The sequence below is a fragment of the Anoplophora glabripennis genome, unplaced genomic scaffold (assembly GCF_000390285.2).
Source record: "Anoplophora glabripennis isolate ALB-LARVAE unplaced genomic scaffold, Agla_2.0 scaffold46, whole genome shotgun sequence".
In the NCBI taxonomy this organism is placed as follows: Eukaryota; Metazoa; Arthropoda; class Insecta; order Coleoptera; family Cerambycidae; genus Anoplophora; species Anoplophora glabripennis.
In genome coordinates, this window is record NW_019416736.1 from 1,001,570 (window position 1) to 1,028,073 (window position 26,504).

The window sequence follows — 26,504 nt, forward strand, 5'->3', positions numbered from 1 at the left end:
CCATCAAGTAAGTTTGGATCAAATTGCTCCAAAACGGAAAAGTTCTCCAGGTTTTTTGAGGAATCTACAGCCGAACAAAGCGCGAAAGAAGTGAGATTTCAAAAAAGCCGTCTATTTCTCTAAGTTTTTGAACCTTTTCCATTAATTTCTTACACTTGGTGCAATAGTTTCCAAAGTGAATGTGGGTGAAAGTGGGAAAATATCAATTGCATGCTCCCTTTTATAGATGAAATTTCTTATAGCTGTTTTACATTGACAATTTATTCATCAATAAATTGACGAAGTTCTTCATCAATTAATTCACGAATTTATTAGTAAACAGTGTGGGTTTACACTGCTACAGACTTTGTCAAGTTTTTTTACGTATGAATCAGTTCTACCAATGAATCAAAGAAGCAAATAAATTTTAAAAATGTCACCTTTCCACTCATAATTGTAGTGATACAACAGCGGTACCGTTCTGACACATATTATATAAATATTAGTTTTTGTAAGTAACAAATCAGTAAAAACAATGCAAAACTAGCACGACGCCACACAATTATTTACATATTCCAATAACATAACCTCATTACTGATCTGAGGCTGGAAATCTGTTGGGTTGGTACTTCTGAACTTCAGCTTTTATAGCTGTTTTACATTGACAATTTATTGATGAATTAATTCATGAAGTCGCTTCATCAAGAAATTGGACAAGTGTAATGCACCAAATCTGCTGTCTGATAACTTCATGAATTTATTCATCAAGTTCTTGACGAATTAGAGCATGTTCTAATTTTCGTCAATTTCTTCGTGAAGTTTGGAAGTACCAACCCAACAGATTTCCAGCCTCAGATCAGTAATGAGGTTATGTTATTGGAATATGTAAATAATTGTGTGGCGTCGCGTCGTGCTAGTTTTGCATTGTTTTTACTGATTTGTTACTTACAAAAACTAATATTTATATAATATGTGTCAGAACGGTACCGCTGTTGTATCACTACAATTATGAGTGGAAAGGTGACATTTTTGAAATTTATTTGCTTCTTTGATTCGTTGGTAGAACTGATTCATGCGTCAAAAATCTTGACAAAGTCTGTAGCAGTGTAAAACCACACTGTTTACCAATAAATTCGTGAATTAATTCATGAAGAACTTCGTCAATTTATTCATGAATAAATTGTCAATGTAAAACGGCTTTTATTGAACTGGTGGACACTTCAAGATTAATACAATACATTCAAGTTAGAATTCTGAATATATCAGTAATGCCAATTTATGATTATCTATAAAATTGTAACAAATTTATTTATATATTACATTCTACGTTAATAACTTTAAAATAATAAACACTAATAAATACCTGTATTTTTCTAGACCATTCGCTGTATGCTTGAGATTAACATTTTAATGATTATCAGTACGTACAAGTACTTTTATGGATATTTAATAGTAAAATAATTGTTAAAAGTTGAGTAAATTTTTATATTCATAGAGTTCTTTACAGTTTGTTATAAACGACTTATAAAAATTGACGATATTTTTTATCGTTTAATTTCTCATCTAATTAATGTATCGTTTGAATCCGAATTGTTACAAAAATGTTCAAACCTCCCGAAATTATAAAATATAACAGTTGTTAAACATTTAAAAAATACGGAACGATTTGAGGATGATTAGATCAGGACTTCCTCTTCTTCTTTTTTGTCCTAGCGGTCACCGCGACCTTATCAGGCCTATTGTGCGTCCCAGTACTCAGTCCTATTCAGCAAGTAGTTTTGTCCTATATACGAAGTCCAAAGGTTTCCTAGCACTTCTCTCAGCTCCTTGGGTTCCAGATAGATCCATTCCATTCCAGGAGCGTCATTCTACTATGTGCAAATCCTGGGCACTCGCCCAGAATATGCAGAGGGGTTTCATCCGTCGAATCACATCCTGTCTTCAAGATTTAGCTTGTGTAGATGTTTCCTAAAGTGACAGTGTCCCGTTATAAGTCCCGTCACTTTCCTGAGTCGAATTTTATTCAAGGTCAGCAACTCGTGTTCTCCTTCAAAGCAAAGCAAAAGCAAAGGATACTCCATAAATCCCTTCGAGTGGCTTTACCCTGGCCTTGAAGTCCAGTGTTTCCTGTGTCCATTTGCCACACTGACCACACTGGGAGATGTACCGCAGAAGGGCTCCGGGCCAATGAACTCTGGTTTAGATCCCTTCCTAGCAAGTTCATCCGCTTCCTCATTTCCGTCAATCCCTGTGTGTCCTGACACCCAACACAGTCTAAGTGTTTTAGTGGTAGCCAGTTCAGTCAGTCGCCATTTGGGTCTGAGTCCATATATTCCAGCACCCATACTCCAGAGTATCAATCTGTTCCTCCCATTTGCTTTCATCTTCTGCTGGAGTCTCAAATGGCTTGTGAAAGAAATCGAGACTTACCAAGATATATTTTGAATGGTCTCCAACTGCCAAAATAAAAACAGGATGGTTTTTTTAAGTACTTCTGTATCTTTGGAAAGAGTATTTACTTACAGAGGTCTCCATTGTCTCAAAGTAGTGATTTTTGAGCACTACTCATAATTTCCAATGCCCGTTTATCGATTATTTCGATTATGTTGTCATTACACTCAATTCTAATTGAAATCTGCCAATATCTAATGATCCCTGTAGGTATTTGCAGAAAATTAATTTATTTTCCTGTCGTGCATTTATCTCCACTGTATCGGAATTATGATAACCTATCGAGGTATTATCATACATATTTGAAGCATACAATAAGTTACAACTGTTGTTCTAGTGTGTTTGTTTAGGTTAATCAAATTTAGCGGATAATCGTTTGATATTAACCACGCAAATTTAGTATTTTTTTCCCATAAATGTGTTTGTAAAAACGTAAATTGACAATGTGTAACTAATTTTACACTGGAAAGTACAGACTGCAACGATGGCTGTGTGTGATTAAGGATTTAGAAAATGAGATGCCATAAAAGATAACGTAAATCGTACATCACAAGGGATTATGGTTTTATTATTGATTAGATAAAGTTTCTTCGTCAGTTTGAAATGCTAAATTAGAATGATGTCATTCATACTCCAGTCTATTTAAATATTGCTCGTGATTTTGAATCCGTGAGAAATGAGAAAGAAAAAGTTCGTTTATTGATATGGTTGGCAACTTTTAATTTGTTATTTTGTGGTTAAAACAACTAAAAATTCAGAGCAAAGGCAAAAAATTAAGGACATTTTTTATTTGTCTTATGAAACAACTAAAACTATATATTTTTAAGTAAAACAAAATAAATCATGAATGCATGGAAAATAAAAAAAAATCGATATAAAATAAAAATATTTTGGGTTAAGTTGAGATCAACTAAAACTAAACAAGAATATAAAGAGTTTCTAGATATTATAATTCTTTATTGTACAATTATGTTTACTTTTTTTACGTCAAATGCAAATATACAAACGTCAGCTAGACAAGTAGTCCAATCAATCTGTCTGTCATGTTAAATTTACAAAAAATACCACCTGGAAACAAAAAATATGGTGATATAGGAAAAAAAAAGCTATTAAAAAAACCTATAGATTCGTATTTTTTTCTACACCCGTATTATAACAATGCACTTATATGCCCATAATCCGTTTCATAATGATACCCATTACGATACAGATTTTTCATTACGATACAGATTTTTAATCAATAGAAACCCATAATTTTTCAATCAAGCATGCTGTGCATTTGACGTTTATGCTAGGTTCCTATGTAATTATTTTAGATGTCAGAATCAGTACGTATTAAATTTTCGTAGATACCTAGCTAAACTTCGATAATTTATCAAAATGTCTGATATCAGCGATATAGAAGAATTACCATCGACTCCTCCACACATATCGGAGAAAGCAGAAAATGCAGTTCAAAATATTTTACCCCAAAAATCTAAGAAAGTGTACGAAAAACTTTATCAACGGTTTATGGACTGGAGAAATACAAATAATATTTCGACATTCTCCGAAAATGTTTTAATTGCTTATTTTCAAGAATTGATGGAAACTATGAAATCATCTAGTACATGGACACATTATTCAATAATAAAAACGTTGGTAAATATAAACCATAATATAAACATTTCTAAATATAAGAAACTACAAGCTTTATTAAAGCGAAAGTCCGAAGGATATGTTGGAAAAAAAGCAAAAATATTTTCACCTGAACAAATAAAAACGTTTATCGACGAAGCACCCGATGAACGGTTTTTATTTTTAAAAGTAAGTATCTATCTAACATTGCATTTTTAAAAAAATTTCATGATTACATTTTCCATTCGACTCATGCATGATAGGTATATTTCATTAATTTCGAGCAAACTCATAAACCGAACTCGTGGCCGAGCGGGTTAAGGCGCTCAATTTGGACTAGACTACAGTATGAGATCCGGGTTCGAAACCAGCCTAGGTCATCCTGCTTTTTTTTTCTTTTTTTTTTTTTTTCCTTTTTTTTTCTTCTCTTTATTTACTATTGTTGTTTTTTTTAGGTAGCAATGATTTTTGGAATAATGGGAGCATGTCGAAGGCATGAACTACATGACCTAAAATGTGAAAATGTCAAAGATATGAATGGAATCTTAATTGTTAATGTGATAGAAACTAAAACAAAAGTACAACGAACATTTACAATTACCGGCAAATACTACGAAATTAGTAAAAAATATATGAATCTACGGCCTAAAATTTGCCCCACCCCATCTTTTTTCGTTAATTATTTAAATGGAAAATGCACAATTCAAAACATTGGTATTAATAAATTTGGTGATATAGGGAAGAAAATAGCAACATATTTAAATCTGCCTGATCCGAATTTATATACAGGGCATTGTTTTCGTAGGACATCTGCAACCGTATTAGTAGATGCCGGTGGTGATATTACTACATTAAAACGCCATGGTGGCTGGAAATCCAATTCAGTGGCAGAAGGCTACATTGAAAATTCGGTTCAGAATAAAATCAGCATTTCCAATACAATATTGAACTCTATTGAGACTAGCAATAATGAAATAAATGTAAATATTCCTTCCACTTCCAGATCAGTGGGACCTGGAATAAACTTTTCAAACTGCACAATAAATAATCTTAATATTTTTAAGAAATCGGATTAATTACAATTATTATATGTTGAATATAAATACAAATAAAATGTTTATAGTTTTCTTGTATCTATGGCAATACCAATACCCGAGGTATTAATTACAATTTTGTAGATTTTTTTTATAGAAATACGAATAATTACTGTTACCTATTGTGTTCAATAAAAATATAAAATTTATGGTTTCTGATTATTTATCGGTTGTAGAAAAAATAGCGTATGCAACTCTCATGTAATGGTTATTAATACACTCGCATAAACCATACGAAACTCGCCTTCGGCTCGTTTCGTATCCCGGTTAATGCTCGTGTATTAATAACCATCATTACATGATCGTTGCATAATATACTATTAAATATATCGTTTGCTATTTTATTTTTGAGATATATTGAAAAAACCGTTAAAAATCGACTTTTTTTGTTTTTGCTGTATCTCTTGCAAATAAAGGTTTTGAAACTTGTTACTTGCTGTAAATGTAGACCTCGGCAAGCAAAAAAGTTCCTTTTTTAAATTACAAAATATTAAAAATTTTTCGATTTTTCGAAAAAAAGGTCATCTCGAAAATCGGCTCTACGTGCTCGACAGAATTTCTGTTTTTTATGTAAATATTTTAATACAGTCTTAGTAATATAATGTATCTAAAAACTCACTGCTCATAGTTAAAATTGGCATTTCTGGAAATTTCAATAAAATTAAACCATCAAATATAAATCATCTGTATTAGATTATAATCCCTTTATTAATCATCCAGTTTTTCCTGCTTCGTAATAAGATCATAATTGTTGACAATATCAGACACGGTAGAAAATTTATACCTTATTATTAAGACAACAATTACTTGTCTATTGAAAAATGCAAAAATGTGTCTGTGAAGTTGGCCTCCCAATGCTACCGTGCTCTTTTGTTGACGAATAATTCTAAGTGCTCTATAAAAAACAGCTGTATGAAGTACTCTATTTTCTTCTTGTTCTGGAATGTACTTCAATAGTTCTACAGTGCTTTACACCTTTCAGCTTTAGTTCTGCATCTTAAAACGTTTAATTTTCCTGAAAATAGCGGTAGTTCTGCATTGTGCTTGAATAGAGCTACAGTTTTGTGCAAACCGCGTCACTCTAACCATTCTAGTCGCGGATATATCGTATTTAATGAATTAAAGCAGTTCTTGAGATTTCAAAGCGGGGAGGTCTGGTGAATATAAGAGCAGTTTTAAACTGTGCTCGAATAGTTCTACTATATCTTGCTAACCAAGCTTAAATTAATTAAATTGATATCTCCCAGACTAGAATGACCAGAGTGACGCGGTTTGCACAACATTGTAGAGCTATGCAAGCACAATGAAGAACTGCTGCTATATTCAGGAAAACTTTTTTTTTTTGGAACTTCTACCCATAACTAAACTAATGCAAAAAATTAAAGGGTCAAAAGAATTTCCGAAATTTTTCTGTGATTTTTGACAGACTGTATTTAGGTGAAAAATGGTCGTATTGGGATTTAAAAAAAGCATTTTGAAGCTTTTTTGCAAAATTTTTTTTTCAAAGAAGAAGAAGAGTAGTTTTGAAAAAAACAGTTTTTTAAGTGATTTAAGACTGCACAAAAATTAATTAGAAATTTCCCTCAAAAACGGTATCAATCTGGGGTCGAAATCTGGTTTGGGTCATCAACTTGAATTTTAATTTAATTAAAAGTTAACAATCGTGCTGGAAACAATTGGAAGTTTTCTTCAATGTCCAGAAGATTTTCCATAAAAATAAAAACAAAAAAATTTCGAAAATGTTTTTGAACATTTTTCGTTATTTGCGATAAAAATGTGAGAAAACCTCAAACATTTTTTTTTCCATTCGAATCATGATTATGAAGTGTTTAAGCTCAAAAAACGTGACCCTTTAATTTTTTTCAAAAGTTTGTTTGAAACAAAGAAACGGTTCGCTAGATCGAGATAAAACTTCATAGGGTTCTTCTGGGTATATCGAACTGTCATTTCGTGAATATTTTTAATTTAGCCGTCAATTTTCTAAAAAGCCATAAATTACCCGCTTTTCCTTTTTTTTTGTTAAAATTCGTGTAAAAGATGAAAAAATATTTTTTCCTGCAGCATGTTATAGGAATTTATTCCAGTTTTCGAAACTGCCCTTCAATTCTCTGTACTACCATTTGTCGCAGAGATATCGATGTTTGAAGACAAAAGGATCCTTTTCCATTAAAAGTCCGATATTTCGAGGAAATTGAAGCTAAATAAACAAGCTATCTGATCAATGCAGTGGCTTAGCTGAAAAAAAAAAGTTTCCCAGTTCGTGGACTAAGAAAACTAAATTTGCAAAATTTTTTGTCGTGCTATTAGCGCATGATAACCGTAGCACCTATAAAATTTCGACGGAAAGATCTAAACTAGAATCTTAGAGCTTCAAAATGCTTTTTTTAAATTCTCAATACGACCATTTTTCACCTAAATACAGTCTGTCAAAAATCACAGAAAAATTTCGGAAATTCTTTTGACCCTTTAATTTAATTTTTTGCATTAGTTTATGTCTGTTTTAATCGTTTTATGCAGAACTACAGTACATCCCAGAACAATATCATAGATGGGGGGAGGGGGTCGTGTGAAGTTTGCCCCCCATATGCTAGGGTGCCTTTTTTAGAGTAATAATACAATTAGACTAGCAAGAGCGGTTAAATGAATAAATAACACAAAATACTTTTTTTTTTGGTTAAATTTTCTCTTAGAAATGATTTTTCTATCGATTTCGACGATCACTCTCGAAGCACAATGGGATCACCGTAAAAGTTCCTTCCTCCGTCTGTAAAAGTGGAAAAAAAGTACAAAACTTTCTAAACAGTAATCACGTTCAAGTTTAGTGGTTTTAATTTTACGTAACCTAACCACCAGCAGTTAATTAACCATGTAAACATTCTTATTGATCGCCGAGCATAAACTTGGAATATATTAACGGTTAATGAATGCTACAGAAATTAACAGTACACTTTTATTTTCTTCCATTACAAATTATAATGTAAATGATAATTCTCCACGAGCACTAAAACTAAAGGATTTACGTAATACGGATTATACTACATAATTAATTTTTTATTAGTTTCTTGATAAAATTATCTCATTAAATTTAGTGCATAGAATGAAAAACGTGTTAGTGTTGGTGTTGGTACGCTCGAATAGGTAAGTCCTGCGCATTTTGATAAAATAATTATCCCACTCCTTCCCCAAATAAACGATCAAAAGCTGCGTAGTTATAATCCAGGCTGTAAATCATTCGAGGCATTTGTATTTGAAATCATCTATTTTGTACAGAAAAATCCCAAATATTATGTAGAATAAGAATCAGAGTTTGACTATTCCAAAAAACCATTGCTAAATTCAGGGGAACAACAAACATACAAAAAGAACGAAAAATGACCCGTTTTTCGACTTATTTTTCCCTGTAACATTGAAAGTAAGCCCTAAATAAAAAAGTTCTTTATTTTTTGTTTATTTGACGATTTTAAGTTATAATAACTGCAAATAGAAAAAGTTGCATTAACAATGCGCGAAAAATATTAGAAAATCATATGAATATTTGAAGCAATTTTTAAAATAAGTAAATATTTATAAATATTGATGGAACTTTGTGAACAGATAGTAAAACATTATGTCAATTCTACCCTAAAAATTTTGCAGCGATCGTTCTCGTGGTTTTCGATTGACAGGATTGTTAGATACTTAAGAAAATTTCAAAAAGTTTATCTTGTACCGTGTGTTTAAATTAAGGTTTAGAAAGGGCACACAATTTTTTAGAGAGAGATCATAGTAAACAATGATCAATATTAAAAATACCTATTTTTGCACTTTTATAACCATTTAGAATTTTTTTAGCATTTTACTCTGTAAACAATTATGTAAGTTTCATCAGTATTTATAAATATTTACTTATTTTAAAAATTGCTCCAAATATACATATGATTTTCTACTATTTTTCGCCCATTGTAATGCAAAATTCAACTTTTTTGAATCGCAATTGTTGTAACTTTATAGAAAATCGTCAAATAAACAAAGAAAGAATGATTGTTTTTTATTTAGGGCTTACTTTCAATGTTACAGGAAAAAATTTGTCGAAAACAGGTAATTTTTCGTCCTTTTTGTAAGTTTGTTGTTGCCCTGAATTTAGCAATGGTTTTTTGGAACAGGCAAACTCGGATTGTTATTATACATAATATTTAGGAAGTTTCTGTACAACAAAATAGATGACTTCAAACACAAACGTCAAAGCCTACTTTTACTGCTCTCACGCCTGGACTATTATTAATTATGTGTATTCCAACCATGTCGTCAAACTGATAGGCCACATTTTCAACAAAAACGCAGGTTTCCAGATTTGGAACGAGAATTATGATTTAATTAAGTATTTTTAAATGTTCCCTCGGCACAACGAAGACATATGAATCGCCTTGTCAGGTTCGTTGGCCTCGAAATATTTTGTGTTTTCAATACTAAATGGGAGGAGTGGATCACCGCCTCATTTAGAATTCCTCGACTTCGAATGAGAAGTAAATATTAATAGGTACTAAAGCTAGTTTTGTTGAATTCTGTGTCAGCAGCAATTAATTGTTGGTAAAAAAACTATGCATATTGGAAACGTAACAAAAGTAATTTGTAAAACAGACTTAGTTGATGTGAGGGAAAGTTTAAAAATGGTTTTTTATACCTATTCCACCGTGGAAATAAAACATTCAAATGCACATTTAGTTTCGTTAATATAAGAATAGATAATTGAAAAACAAATTTTGCATGGAATTGGAAACTATTGCCAGATATAAGAACTGGAGTAGGTTATGTATTGCAACTGTATAATTTTTTTATATGAGAGACGTAAGAAATACGTGTATATAAATTGATAAGGATTTTATACAAAGCGTTATTAGATAATGACGTCAACTTATATCAACAAAAAACATTGGTTATATTCCGTGAGGAAATGCACAACATTTCGTTCCTAGGTAAAAATAACCAAATAAGTTTATATAAACTTTGATTCAGAACCGTTATAATTTATTTTAATATTTCAAAAATGAATAATGCCAGTTCCACAAAGTTTAAACCTGTAATTCCTGTGTTTCGTACTTATAAGACGATGCTAGTAACTCTGCATTTCAATTTCCATTAGCGTAGATGGAAGCTCCTTCCTTAAAGCGAAATTTCTACGCCTGTGACTTTTTAACTTGCTCTGTATACTTTGTTACGACAGTACAGTATGAAAAAAATTGTTATTGTTTGAGGCGGGGCTTGAAGTTACTTTTTGTGGCATAGTTTAGTTTTTTCTTTATTTATTTAGGTATTTTGTCGTACAGGAAAAAAAAATAAGAGTTATTGAAAGACATAAAAAATATATCACATCGCACAAGGAATGCATTGATATAGTTCTACACATTCCCGTATTATTGGGAAAATTAAGGAGAATGAATAACAAATTTAGCATTAGACCAGATTTTCAAACAACCAATACTTTAAGGACATTTTTGCCAAAAATGCGCCCTAATAGTGATGTTAAAAATTTAAACAAAATTAATTTATAGCATGCCTTGTAAATGCAGCAATCATTATGTTAGAGACACCTTTCGAGCAGCGGCGGATCTAGGATTTATAATAGTTTAGTTTATTGACCATTTTTATATACATAGTTAAGTACATGTATAGTCACAGACGTTTAGTTGTTTTAACAAATTCACTTACACTATAAAAACAATGTTCCAAAAGGAAATTTTTAGTTAATTTGTAAAACTCTTTAAAACTTAACACATCTATATTACAATTTTTAAAATAATATTTAAAATTGTTGTATAATTCTACATCTAACTTATTTTGTTTTGTGGTGTGAATCCATGAAAACTGATTTATCAAGTTTTTGGCATTTCTGGTGTCGTAAGTATGAATATCAGAATGTTTGAAAAAATTATCCAAATTCTTATGAATACACAATAGTGTCTCAAATATATACATACAAAGCAATGGCATAATTTGATGTTTTATAAATAATGTTTTACATGGAGTACCATATTTCGCTCCATCTATAATAAGAACTGCCATTTTTTGTAGTGAAAATACTCTATTGACAGTGGCAGAGTTACCCCACATTGTAACATCATAAGTAAGGCGACTATGTATTATAGCAAAGTACACAATTCTAATAGCATCTGAAGAAAGACAGTGTTTAAGCTGGCGTAAACAAAATATTTGAGATGACAATTTGGAACAAATATAGTCTACATGAGAAGACAAATTAAGTCTGGTGTCGAGTATTATTCCAAGCAGCTTGGCATTACTAGATGATATCCATTTGTCAGAAGAGAATAACAGATTTTGAGTTTTAATGTTGTTTAATTTCAACATATTAGAAGAAAACCAATTCTCTGCTTGAAAGAATCTGTCAATATGCAACTTTATAGTATCTCTAGTTAAGAGCGTTGTGTCATCAGCAAATAGTAAACAAGAATCCACACCAACAGAAAAAGGGAGATCATTTATGTAAATAAGAAATAAAATTGGGCCCAGGACTGAGCCTTGTGGAATAATCACAATGATAATAGAAATAATATTGACATAGCATCTTTACTCAGATAGATACTTGATTATAAAATTTAAAAATATTAATTATTAGTAATAAAAAATATTGCCTTGCAACTCTTTAAAGTAAATTTTTAAAATCGTTATTAAACAATAAGGAAATTCATAATTATAGCTGTCATATTATATATAACAAACTAATTGCTTTTATAAATAGTTTATAAAAATACAATTATTAAACTAATACAGAAAAGAAATATTTAACAAGATAAATCTAAATATAAAAGATTAATTTTATAAAAGAAAATCAGTTCTTCTTGTTTTGGTTTTTGCAAAAGGATTTATAACGTCATCGTCATCTATATTTATGTTGATGTCTCGACGAATATAGGGAAGTGCAAGGCCTGTTAAACGATCTTCAGTCATTCTTGATCTCATCTATGACATAAGAATTCGTAATGTTTAAAAACTACGCTCTACTGGTGCAACAGAAATCGGAAGTGTTGAGAGCAGCTTCAATAAAGATTTCATGATAGGATAAGAATTTTCATTGCAATGATCATATGCTATTATGCTTTTATTTATTTCTTTAAATTCGCCATAACTAGGACTACTCTTGATTGATAAAATCTCATTGAAAAGTATCATACAGAGTACTGTTCACAGATAAGCTCAAAAAATCTGCTTAAAATTCCAAAGCCATTTATTTTGTCTAAATTAATGGGAACTAATTTGTATAAACAAAAGCACTTCATTGATTCATCCTTGAACCTGGTTTGTTTAGGAATTTTCAGCGAGGCGCGCGCGCCACCCGCGCCCCCTGTCTAAATCCGCCACTGCTTTCGAGGGGATTCAATTTATTTGGAAAACCGGTTATATAATTCGGCCATTTGGAGAAGAAAAATAATATGGTGTAAAGCTGGCATTTTATAGACAAGAAATGACACTTTTAGTGAGACAACGATAGAACAAGTAGGTCCATCCCGGGAGAGATAAGCGTAACGCTAGAGCAACTTCCTTTCATTTTTTGCATTTCAAGATCGCAGAGAACATGTAAACATCAGAAAGTGTATTTTTCCCATTTTGTCCAGCAAATTTGTAAAGGTACTCAATAATTGTGATTAATGCATGTGTTAATAGTTTCTTAAAAGCGTAGTACAGGGTGTGATTATGTTTATAGTACCGTACGTGATATTCTATACAGGGTGTCTCACGGTGACGGCCTATTAGAATTATTTCAGAGACTACTTCGATCTGAATTTTGAAAATTTGGGATCCCGGATTTTCGGGCATGCCCTTCTCAGCTAAAATAATGGCGTCCACGTACCACTTCCGGTTATACCGGAAGTCGCCATCAACTTGCTTATTTTAAATGGAACACCCTATATATTATTGCAATTTTGGATTCCACGTTATTTTAGGTGGACTTTTATGAAGTTTCCCTATTCCTAAAATTAACCGTTTTCGAGATATTTAATTTTTTTCAAAAAATGGAAATCATGTGTATTTTATAGTAAGAAAGATAAAGCAACAACATTTATAGGGGGGATGACCCCTAGGCCCCTAAGCTTCCCATCCATACTTTCAAAGTGGCTTAATTGCATACAGGGTGCTAGAAATTTAATGCCGAGTTTAGTTAACTTCAAACCTTCGTTGTTATGTAAATAAAGATTGCTGAGACAAAATGTATTAAAAATAAGAAATATTAAATTAATTTATAGAAAAAATCAAATGTTTCGCATGGCTAAGTACTTGACTTTTTTATTAAAATTAAAATTATATTCAATATGTTGGCTATTTATTTATGAAAACCCCCATAAATTACGCATCGGTGTAAAGAGAATGCTCCTTTTTTAATGAGGCAAAAATTCAATATGGCCCATAAAAGAAAAAAAAGTTAACTACCGCTTTGCACACATTTTTAGAGGTACGTTAATACTGACAGCAAAAATCAATTCCTCACATCATCAGACTCCACATTTTTGTCCAAAAACATGAAAAACAAATAAAAAACGACTAAAAAAAGAAATACGTACCATAAAATTGGTTTACTTCGAATATCGTCGGAAGTATTCGGAATTTGCTAAATTTAAAAACGAATTCGTGATCAGCATAAAATTTAGCACATTTTTGTTCTTTTAACCATTTCTTTATCTTGGACAAATAAAAAGTTGTAACCCTGTATATTACTGACTGTGTTCATTGCTAGTATACTTCTGTAATCACTAAATGCAGTAATCTGTATCTATCAAATTTTGTGGGACTATCTGTACTCGCTTTTGGGATAAAAATAATTTTCGTCGAAGTTTTTATAGCTACTTTGTGCTGAACCTACTCGTATACAAACATAGGGATCCGTGTTCACCATTAATCCGTCGATTGGAGCCCTAGGTCTAGCCGAACAAAACCATCTGCACAGTAATAAGCATATCCTGAAACTCACCGCACCATGTATCCGGCTGCTCTTAATAATAAAATTTGAATATCGCATACAGTGCAAACTTTAATGTACTCGATGTTGTCACATAAGTGTTATAGAGGTCAAATATATGCTAAATGTTTGAAATGCAAGGCGTGTTGTTGTTGGGGCGGTAATAGATGGCTGTGACTCGCAAAAGTTGTCTAAAAGAATTAAGCAGAGTTCAATGTTGCATGAGTCGAGAAAAGGAGCAACCAACAAAAAATTTTCATGATACGGTAAATTGTAACTCGACCTAAACTCAAATAGCGGGTACTAAAAATTAAAACTATAAGAGCTGAAATTTGGTGAGAATGTTTAAAACAATATTTCGTCAGTGGAGAGAAAAAAAAAAGAAATGTACATTTCTAACGAAGCACCATAAATAAGTTGTTAATACGTTGATATACATAAATAAAATAAGACTTTTTAAGGTTTAAGGTAATTTAAACTGTCAAACTTATTAAAAAGGTACGTCAGTTATAATTTTGGAAATGAAAGTACCTAGATCCATTTTCGGAATGTGCATAAAGTGAACTGATGTGTTTTTTATTTTTGGTTAGAGATTGAGATTTCATAGTTTTATAAAAACAACCTTTCACTGCTCTATGACTAGTGTAGGGGTTTGTTTTGTTTTTTTTACAGCCGAAAAATATCCAAACAAATAAGAACAAATACTAACAAATAATGGCATTGATAAAAAGTTTTAGGTTGGAAACTTTTTATAGTCCGCAGCTGTAGCTACGATAAGTTTGCTCATATTATTTTGCCATGTGTTACTTGATTATGGTTTTTAAATAATTTAACAATCAAAATATTGTTCCCTACTTACTTATTTTATCTACAGTTTTATAACAAACCTGTAACACAAAATAATTGGTTATTGTTCACGTTCTCACGATAATGTAGTTTATTTCTGTTCATTGTTTCAGAACTAAACGACAATTTGAATAAGTCGATGGGTTTTTCCAATTTTGATAGAGCTAAATAGCAACCTACTACATATATTAACTCTTTTTCCTTATATACCTAGCACCTAGCCGTTTCTGTGCACTAGTGTTTTAATGTTACGTACAAATTATGCAATATTTTATTAATATAAAGTATAACAACGATTGTGGTGCAAATGTATATCCGCATTTTTAATAATAGTGAAAAAAACTTGAAGTACTTATTGTTATATTTTTATTGAATTTGTTCTTTTTCCTTGTAATATTGCGTTGCAAATTCTAATTATATTCTAAATTATAGTCCTTTTCATATGCTATTTTCCAGATTGGATTAAAAGTACTGCATTAATCAGAAGATACAAAAATGAAATCATCTCCTGAAAATGCGTTTTACCATTTTTTAAATATTCCTCCACAAACAAATATATATACAAACAAAAACAAATTACAGACATACAATTTTTTGCGATATACCGACAAGTCTTGGAATATTAATCATGATTTTGTTCCGCTACAGAAGAGATCGTTTAACTCTTACTTTTTGCATGTGACTTTCCATTTCATTGCCACCAACGTTATTAAAATTTCATGTCCACAAAAAACTGCGGTTTTCAACGTGACGCCGTTGTGGGCATCTCGATCTGCTCTTGACTATACAAGCGTGAAAATCATAAAACTATTATTTGGTTAGAGCCCAACCAACTATTTATATTAAATGCGGTTTGATTTGGGTATTTTGTTTGACGTAAAAACATTTTTCAATAGCTGTTCGTATATAAATGAGGGAGCTCTGGATTAATAAGAATATACCTACAGGGTGTTTTCAAAATGGACACACATTATACGAAATAATTTAAAAAAAATCTAAAAATCACCCCTTTTCATTTTTTATCTCCGTATAACAAACCAAAAAAAAATTGTTTAGAATTAAAATGTGTTTGTGTTACAGATTCGATGGCAATCTTTTTTAAGTTTGCAATAATTTATCTAATAAAAAAGAAGCGAAGTTCTGTACTTAATAAATAGTTTTGGTCTGTTATCCAAAAAAAAAGAACAATATTTTTAGATATAGAAAAATATTAAAAACTACATTAGGTATTAGCACTGTCCTTAAGTAAAATCTCTCGAGTTCTATTGTATTACCCGTTTAACCTACACTCCAAAATCTAGAGCTGTTCTCTCTACATTTGGAAACTATTTAGGTCAGTGTGGTACCTAGTTCTGTAGCTCAGGATGTCGTTTCACTAATACTAATAACAGATAAACGTAAATTTGTTACGAAATTTCGTGATATGTATTTATTCTTATTTATATCGCAATAAAGTTTAAGCTGAACTGACTTTATTTTAAAAATCAGTTTATAAAAAACTAGGTACTATGTTGCCTATTTACATATTCATAGCATCGTTGATTAGTGATAGATAAAGTAATGTGAGGGAAAATATCCTTTGTTTTACCGTTAATATATAAGAAATGTTCCAAATGACAAAAGTAAATAGTATAATTGCTCCTGTTAATGTCAAATTATTACCTGTTCCAAGACGTGTATATTTCAATTTATTTTCTTTTGTTTCAGATATTATTTTGCACACTCAACACATACAAAATTGATATGAAAAAACTATTAGGCGGACAAATAGGATTAGAAGATTTTATATTTGCACATAGGAGAGGTAAAGTTGAGCACGTTTTTACTTTAATTCTTGGCAGTCCACTACAGAATTGCAATCTGTAATATTTTAGAAAGCGCCATTTTAATTTCAATTTAATAAATTTAATTTCACAAGACTTCATTTGTGTTTCATATTAGTCATACTATTGACATTTTGTTGCTTTATATTCATGCTACACTGAGAAACAATTTGTTTGTTGTAAGTATATTTTTTTGGTTATGCCTATTATACAGGGTGTAACTAAATAAGTGTAAAACATTTAAGGGGGTGATTCCTCATCGAAAAAAAGATAGGATCTTTCACATAAAGAAACTTCATTGGAGCATCCCTTGTTAAGATACAGCCCCTTAAAGGGGGTACATAAAATTTGTTTAACAATTTTTTTCACAAGCACTAAACAAGTTACAATATTGAAATTAACCTGACATTTTCTACTACCAAAAAGACACTTAGCCAGTAATTTATTTGGTTTACCCCATGGTTGTAAGGGGTGGAAAACGCAACCCCTAAAATTTATTTCCAACGTAATTTTTTGTCTTATTATTTTTTTACCATTTAAAAATTTATTTCCGATAGCCTGTTTCATTCTAAAAAAAAATGTCTCTTGAATTTTTTGCCCAAATTAAACCAGTTCGCAGCAAAAAATTATTTTACGAACAAGATACATATCGCCATAAAACGAAAATACGAAACTAATTTATCTAGTAGGCCGCCATTAGCGATACTGACAATTAAATTGGAATCAAGCTGTCAGTTTGTAAATTTTTGAAATTGAAGTAATACTAATTGTGTATTGTTCTGTTCTTAATTTGTTACTTTAATAATTCACTTGTTATTAAAATGGCATACACAAATGAGGAAATGGCTGATATGCATTACGTTTACGGTCTGTCGCAGGGGAATGGGTTAGAAGCTTCTACAAGATATGCTGAAATGTATCCTCAACGGCAGCATCCTTCACATAGAATATTTGTCTGACTTCATCAACGATTACGTGAATATGGTTCATTCAACAAAAGAACGCAGGATTGTGGTCGCCATCGAGAAGTAAGAACACCACAGCTTGAGGCAGCAGTACTTAATTTGATAGAAGAACAACCTACTACCAGTACTAGAAAGATTGCTTTCCAGCTAAATGTTGATCATATGACGGTATTTCGAATTTTAAAGGAACATCTCTTATACCCTTACCATCTGCAACGAGTACAGGCACTGTTACCGCGAGACTTTCCGAACCGTCTTGAATTTTGCAATTGGATGCTGGAAATGATTAGAAGAAATCGTGACTTTCTGAAGACGATCGAATTCACAGACGAATGTAGTTTTTCTCGGGACAAGATTATTAATTTTCATAATTACCACATATGGGCTGATGAAAACCATCACGCTATTGTCGAAACTAACCATCAAGAACAGTTTTCTCTTAAGGTGTGGGTCGGAGTTATTGGGGATTATTTAATTGGGCCTCATTTTCTACCTCCTCGATTAAATGGTGAGGCATACGTTCAATTTTTAAGAAAAGTGCATCCCCCCGTACTGCTGGAGGAAGTTCCTTTGGGCGTCAGAAGGGATATGGTTTTTATGCATGATGGGGCTCCCGCCCATTTTAGTCAAGTAGCACGTCAGCATTTAACTGAAACATATGCAAATCAGTGGATAGGTCGAGGAGGACCACAGAATTGGCCCGCTCGATCCCCGGATCTCAATCCTCTGGATTTGTCTACTTGGGGCCATTTGCAGCATTTGGTTTATCGTACTCCTGTTCGCGATGTAGAGGACTTAAGAAACCGCATTATCGATGCGTGCAGGGTAATTAGAGAGACTCCAGGAATATTTGAGCGAATACGTGGCTCAATGCGCCGACGTCTAGACGCATGCGTAATGTCTGAAGGTAGACATATTGAACATTTACTATGATTTCTACATGTTGTATGTTTTGTTATTATTAAATTAGTTTTGATTATTCCCCTTTAATCATTTAATGCAGGTAGTAACTACAAAATAACAGTAAATCCAGTCCGCATTTATGACGATGTATCTCTGTAGTTGTTCGTAAAATAATTTTTTACTGCGAACTGGTTTAATTTGGGCAAAAAATTCAAGAGACATTTTTTTTTAGAATGAAACAGGCTATCGGAAATAATTTTTTAAATGGTAAAAAAATAATAAGACAAAAAATTACGTTGGAAATAAATTTTAGGGGTTGCGTTTTCCACCCCTTACTACCATGGGGTAAACCAAATAAATTACTGGCTAAGTGTCTTTTTGGTAGTAGAAAATGTCAGGTTAATTTCAATATTGTAACTTGTTTAGTGCTTGTGAAAAAAATTGTTAAACAAATTTTATGTACCCCCTTTAAGGGGCTGTATCTTAACAAGGGATGCTCCAATGAAGTTTCTTTATATGAAAGATCCTATCTTTTTTTCGATGAGGAATCACCCCCTTAAATGTTTTACACTTATTTAGTTACACCCTGTACATATATGTAATATCATACTTTACTTATAAAGAACATTCTGATATCTTTAATGGATTTCAAGTTGACTAATTTGAATTTTTTTCTGAAATACATTTTCTGAAATATAAATGACACATTTTAAAGTACATCTGGAAAATGTGTAGTAATATTGAAGGAATTCAATTGTCAATTGAAAAATAAATTAAATATAATTGGGCAGTTTTATTTCAAGTACTATTGAAATATAGGGAAAATGTGTTAACATTATTTTTTATAGTGAAAGTCCATTCTTCTGATTTTTCCGAAATAAACTTTTCAATTACTTTTCCATTAAAGTTCGGTATTTCTCGCACCACACTAATTTTAAATAGAGAGCATTACTGTTAGTCTGTTTCTACAATCAATTTAAACTTTTACGATCTTTTAAAAAGCAGACAAAAAGCAATAAGTAAGTACAACATTTTAACATCACACCTGCACAAATAACTTTAATACGATAAAAAGCCGTAAATAGCTACTATTTGGTTACGGTCGGACTAAACAAAGCCCAAACTGCATAGTAAATATGCGTTACTCCCACTCCGTCCTTCACTGCTGCGTGACGGTAACCATGACCACCGCTATAGACACTTTCATTTTTTTGGTATGAAAGTTTCTAAGGAGGTGCCCCCCAGAGACCCCCCGCACCAGCCGCCACTGGTAACATTCTATGTGTTCTTATATCTCCTTTTTTTAATTTTAATTATAATAGAGCCTAATTTATATTTCATATTCTTTTATAAACTGGCTAAACTATTCGTAACGCATCATCAACCTGTCATGCGATATTTTCTGTCATGAGCAATTGCCGCGAGATATACAAACGACGTTTCCTAATTCAAATCATATCAAAGGAGCCGTTGAGTGCTTCTCATTGTTATACATTCGCTGGTATTAGTAGATATGAAAATTAGTTACAAGGTCGTGTCGAACTTTAAGTCGATACAATAATCTAATAATAATTATTGTGTTACATATAAGAACATCTGGCTGCGAACAAATAGTAATTCCGGTGCACTCTGATGTAACACAAAACAGTAACAGGACAATCAAAGTAGGTGCTGTCATTGTTTAGCGTTCAAGGATTTTATGTTTCGACGGTTGTTAAACGTTGATATGTGCTTAAAATTGCAACGAACAGTTAGACAGACCTCAGGTTTACATGAGTATATAAAATTGATACATACACACAGAGTGTCATATATGGTACATTAGACAATGTCGTTATAACTTCTGAAATAGATTCAAGGTTCAGAAATTAATCACATGTAATTGTTGTAATGTGTTATAGTGAAGAATTGTCCATTTTCTCAATGTGAGAAATTTCTAGTTAGACAAAATTAAACTTATAGTCAACCCTTCGACTGGTTCTTTTGGCTAGAAGGGTTGTTTATTATTAATTTTTTTCATTGCAGGTGTAGCGGAAATACCCAATCAAAGAAAAATGCCAGAAAAAATTAGAAATACACTTTTAAATATCATGTATTTTAACTATTGGCGTTTAATAATAATAGTAATAATAGTATAATTAATTGTCAATTCTATTCACATTTGTATAACTTCCAACATTCTATTGTGAAAGCAAGTTTTATTTTACACAAATCTCTTGTAAAAATATTACGTGCTATATGATAAAGAAGCTAATGTGATGTGTAAACATTGGGTAAATAAAAATATCACGACGACCTTGAACACATTTAAAACACTTTCCAGAGGTGTCTAAGCTGCTAAAAAAATATGCAAAAGAGCACGTATTAATTATTAATATGTTAACTGCATTCTTGCATGTTAATTTTGTTTAGCTGCACAAAGTTTTAATTTTACAAATTTCGTTTAATTATACGCATTTCACTTCATATAAAATTATAGGCTATTGACTATGTCAAAAAAAGAGAGTACAAAGGAACTACAACGTAACAGAAATTTTATTGTTTGATATGTTCAATTGACCCTAAAAAATAATAAAACCGCGAAATGCTACCTTTTAAAGGGGTGCGTTTTTGAGAACGAAGTAAAAAGGTGGTATTTTCAGATTTTTGAGTTTTACTCGAAAACTATGCATTTTTTCACTGTAGTTGTCAACAGAAGTTGTAGCAAATTGAATTTCCAGTCGAAATGAGACCTTTTGAAGTCAAAAAAATTTATTTTTTATAAAAATATGCCCAAAAAACGAGTAAAAAACCTGAAAAAATGCGTTTTTTTAATTTTGGTTTTTGGCCCACAACTTTTTTTTGAGAGGAGTTAAGTATTGGCATTGCTTCACAGAAAAAAAGTAAATATTTTTTCCTTTAAAATTAGCCTTTATAGAAGTACCTACTAATAGAAACCGAGATACATTGGATCAAAATTGGCTACTTTTTGGATTTTTGGCCAATTTTTGTCCTTTTTTGACGATTTTCGTCATAACTTTTTTCTGAGTTAATTTAGGTATATGTAATGCCATATTCAAATGAAAGCTCAAGACCTTTAAAATGGTGCCTGGTAGAAGTTTGTACAATTAAAATCAACCGAGATATGTCAATTTAACCAACGATAATATTTTATTACTTTTGGTATTATTTTGTCTAATAAATTTATTTTTATGAATGTGAAAGTTAAAATAAGTTTCTAGGTGATTGGATATTATTATTTATTTATTTAAACAAGAGTTAGTCATATATATCTTATAAATTTTCAGTTTCATTTAGTATATTTTCAGTATTAATATCAATTTCGTATATATTTCTTTTAACTTAGAAATGTGTAACGTTAGATGTTATGAAAATATGTAGAATATAACAATGTATGGGAGGGGCCGCTTGGCGCAGGGGTGGTTCGATTGGAGTGATTTTGCTATCTTGACAAAGCGCGATATTGGGAGGAAAGTAGCCAACATATTTAAAAAAGTCTCATAAATTGCTTTAAAATGGAATAAAACACATTTGTTCAAGCAGCAAAAAATTGTACTGGAACAAGGTGATCTAAACTGATTTATTTTCGTATGTCCCTTGTATAAAAATTGTCTAAACGATAAAAGTTATAATTCTGCAGACAGCGTTAAAAACCACCTGAAGGTATTCGACCTCTATCTTGTAAATATTTACCGTTAAATATTAAGCCTTTGTATGCAAATTTCTTCCATGCAAAAGAAAAATTCTCTGGAATTTTATTGTTGACAAGTCTTGTGTTCATATAACTACTATTTATAATAATAATAATCATTATTAAAATAGTCACACAGTTAAAATATTTCCAACTATTTCCAAATTATTTATTTCAACGTCAATTTGAACTATTTCTCGGACGTTTTACATTTTACAAAGTATTTCTCCTGGATATTAAACTTATAACATAGCTGTAAGGATTGGCTATTAATGGCACTATCATTCTTAAAAGTAAAAGGAAGATATTGTGAATTTAATCGAATACTCTATTTAAAACTGTTAGAAGAAGGCCTGTGGAGTCACGTTTGACTGCTCCTAAGGAAATAAGTGAAAGAGCATCAGCTTTAGCGTCCTTTATCTGGAGCTGGTACGTTCCTAGCATATTTTTGAAATCCTTGATAGTCCCTGCCTGTTGCTTTGCCGTATCTAAATACCACCTTTACAACGTTTAAATACATGTTGTTCTACCTAGTACTTCTTAAGCAAATAGTACAGTGATTAAGTACAGTTGGGACCAAAATTCGACATTCTGTGCTTGTAAATAGTACAGAAAAGCAGCAAAGGAAGACTAGATTTTTTGCAAGTTCAACTATATAGTCTCAACTCTGTTCAATGTCGCGTAAAATTTGTCTTTGTTTTTATGTTAGCTTTGAAAACATTTAATAAATATGAGACAACATTTCTGGAACCTTATTTTACACAAGATAGTCAACCATGGAACCGGGTATTATGGCGGAATACTGTCTACTTCAAAATAAAGCGGGTTTGGAACACCAAAGAAAATAAAGTAGATATATTTATTTTTCACTTAGGCGATAAGCAATTTACATTAAATTGGAACAATTTACAAAGAAGCTATGCAACTTTATTGTTAATTAAGCTTAATAATGTTAATTAGGCTAAATAAATAAATTGTCTTGTAACGAATAAATTATTAAATTATTGGTGCTAAATGGTGCTTATACGGTACATGCTTTCCGGAATAAATAAATAATTAACTACGTTTTATTTAAGCAACCATTTGTTTCGTACACCAAAGCATTACTACAGCATACCGCATATGCTTCTTTTTCGTCATGGGAATAAGTAAACCCACTAGTGATTTAACCTGACGATAACATTCTGCATTAATTAAATCTTAACTTGCCAAAGCATTACATACATCAATAATATAATAATGTGCCGTAACTGGTACTAAACTACGTAATTAGGACTTTCTCAGCATATGGCAAAGAGAGGATACCATCTTGAGAGAACGTTTTGCAGGAATCGGATAGCGGTACCTCCAGAAAAGCACGAATAATGAGAATTTTGAGAGGAATAATTGTAATTTTCAAAATACAGAACTTATTTGCATTAAAAAGCTATGATCGCAAGAAAAGGACGTCTAAAATTACCTAAAATTAGTTAATCTACAGACATTTGAGACCTGTACGGAATGCATTTTGTAGTGACTGTAACTGTATATTTCTTTGAACTGAGGAAGTCATAATTTATTTTCAATCTGTGCAATGTATTCAAAAACTGGTCCCCTCTGGGCATTATACAACCCACTTCCTGCAATTACTTCGAAAACGGGAAGGTAAAAAGTTCAGATTAATTATAAATCTCTGGTAGTCCCATTTGGAAGATATTTTGTTGTTCCTGTCACAGATCTTATATCATTTTTCAATGTTTCTGTTTGTAATGGAATGACTTGTTAGTCGTAGATTTCTTTGATAATACCAACAAAGGCATAGATAGCTCTAGATTTTTTTTTTATATTAATTTCCGGTGGTTAACAAATTATTGTAAATTAACATTTTTCTCTCTCGCAACAACAACGTTCGTTCTGTATAATCCGTATTAGTGAAGTACCTAATTTTCAATTTCAATTGAAACAAAGTAGAAAGTATGTTTTGCATATACAGGGTGTCCCAGAATAACGTGTACAACGGAAGATTACAGATTCGTGAATTCAAAATAGGCAGATTTTTTAATTTTGTAAATAACTCGAATACGTATTCCTCGATTTTGATTATTTTTTGGGTGTGGACTTTTGCTTTCAATACACATTTCGGTCTTATTCAGAGTGTGTTTTAAAACTCCTACAAAATTGATGTATGGTGATAATATCCGTTCATAACTTTTTCCTCTTTCGGACAATAATGACAACTATTTTTTATTTGATAAGTGATACCATTTGGAAAATTTTGGGCCTCTTGTAGAATTTTGATAAATGAGCGGTTTGAGTACAAAAAAATATTTTTTAAATGTATACATTATCTTGCCACCCCTCAGTTTGATATTTAAGTCATTGTACCTGCCAATTCTTAATCCTAAATCTGCCTCTTTTGAGTCCACGAATCTGTGGTCCTCCGTTGTATACGTTATTCTATGACACCCTGTATAGATGCAAAGAAACAATTTCCGTGGAGAAATAAAATTTAGACCCATAAAACTGAGAAAAATTTACTCTTTTTAATATGTTTCAGATCTTTTACCCATTAATTTATGCTGTGATATAATTAAAGATATGGAAAATCGTGGGTCTGAATTATAATTATGTATACTGAAATTTTGGTGCACATGATTGTCAAAATATACTCGTTGCAGATTTGAAATTAATAAAGTCTATTTGGAAAATCTAAATTTTAGAAGTTAATATCGTAGATATAGGTTCTAATTGATCCAAAGAAACGTATCGAAAAAGAAAAATTTCAAAAAATTGAAATTAAGTTGCCTTTTACATCTAACAAAGTAGGAGGTGCAAAAGAGCGTTATAAACAAATTGTCCCAGCGTCAGACAAAAGTCGCTCGGGAATTCGCTCTTTTTGCATTAAATATAGCTTACTTTTATGGTAATTTTAAAAAAAGAAGAGAAATCACCTACGCGTCTTTGTTCCCAAGATATACAGGGTGGTCCACTTTTTTTATCAAACTTCAAGAATCAATACATTATCAAAAAATAATGTTATTTTGTTAAATAAACTATACCCGACAAATGTTTACTTTTTGAGATACAGCGCGTTAAAAAAATATATTTTTCGAATTTTTCTGTAGGTGATGAGGTTTCACCCATTTTATAAATGATTTGGCACTGTACGTGTGATCTTTGGAGAATTTTTCAAATTTTTTACTTTACCAGTGACGGAGAAAATAGGGGTCTCCATTGCTTTAGTAAAAAAATATATTAGTACGCCACTGGCTTTAAATTTAAAAAACAATATTTTTTGGATTCTCCGCTTAATTTGGGACAAAAAATTATCCTTGTAAGTTTTTCGTAACTATTATCATTTTCAAGTAAAATTTATTTATTATTACTATTACAATAGACCTACAAATTGCAGTTGAATTAACGACAATAAAATAATTACTGTATCAATTCAGTAATCAATATTTAATAAAACTATTGAAAATAATTACAGCTGCATAACGTCTAACGAAGTTGTTCGAAATGCCCGCCTGCTGCATTAATACACATTTCACATCTTCGTTTTAAAGAATTTATCCCCGCGATGATTTCATGTAGCCTCTGCTTGAGATTATCACAGGCGTCTATTATTCTTCTCTGCAACTGATTTCTGTCTTCAATTGGTACAGAGTAAACATCATCTTTCAACGTACCCCATACATAGTATATATATTTTTTATTATGTTAATCGTTAATTAAGTATTGGATGTATCGGATCGGGATTTTAGAAACAATCTGAATTTGAAACGTTCAAGTCAAAAAACTCACTCGCGACAAGAGCGGCGTTCACGGGCATGCGCGGGCCTTGCGCTCTTTCTCCCGCATTCAGGCTGTTCATTAACGTTAACTTTTACTGCTAGGGCGTTTATTACATGAACTATCAATGTAAAACTTTTTGAAAATAAAAGTTTAACCCTTCTTTAATTGTCTGGTCCGATATGTCCAATAGTTATTAACAATTAACATAATAAAAAGTTATCTTGGGAACAAAGAGGCGTATTTGATTTCTCTTTTTTAAAATTACCATAAAAATAAACTCTATTTAATGCAAAAAGAGCGAATTCCCGAGCGGCTTTTGCCTGACCCTGGAACAATTTATGTGTAACGCTGTTTTGCAGGTCGTACTTTATTAGATGTAAAGGGCAACTTATATTCAACTTTTTGAAAGTCTTT

The 26,504-nt window shown here is 31.5% G+C and overlaps 2 protein-coding genes across 3 annotated transcripts in view; both read left to right on the forward strand.

The window, feature by feature from the left end:
- LOC108904257 (PDZ domain-containing protein GIPC3) overlaps positions 1 to 26,504 on the forward strand; it is a 31,824-nt gene that overhangs the window by 713 nt on the left and 4,607 nt on the right. Inside the window, exon 2 of the mRNA XM_018706733.1 lies at positions 16,642 to 16,738. Within this exon, the coding sequence (XP_018562249.1) occupies positions 16,642 to 16,738 (97 nt within the window). The remainder of the gene's footprint in view (positions 1 to 16,641; positions 16,739 to 26,504) is intronic.
- LOC111691887 lies at positions 3,581 to 5,223 on the forward strand. 2 transcript variants are annotated; one of them, XM_023455361.1, is made up of 2 exons: positions 3,581 to 4,236; positions 4,503 to 5,223. In XM_023455361.1, the coding sequence occupies exons 1-2, from the start codon at positions 3,811 to 3,813 to the stop codon at positions 5,121 to 5,123; spliced, it is 1,047 nt and encodes a 348-aa protein (XP_023311129.1). In that variant the 5' UTR covers positions 3,581 to 3,810; the 3' UTR covers positions 5,124 to 5,223. The 2 variants fall into 2 exon arrangements, with proteins under 2 accessions (XP_023311129.1, XP_023311130.1); XM_023455362.1 differs by having other exon boundaries at positions 3,581 to 4,071.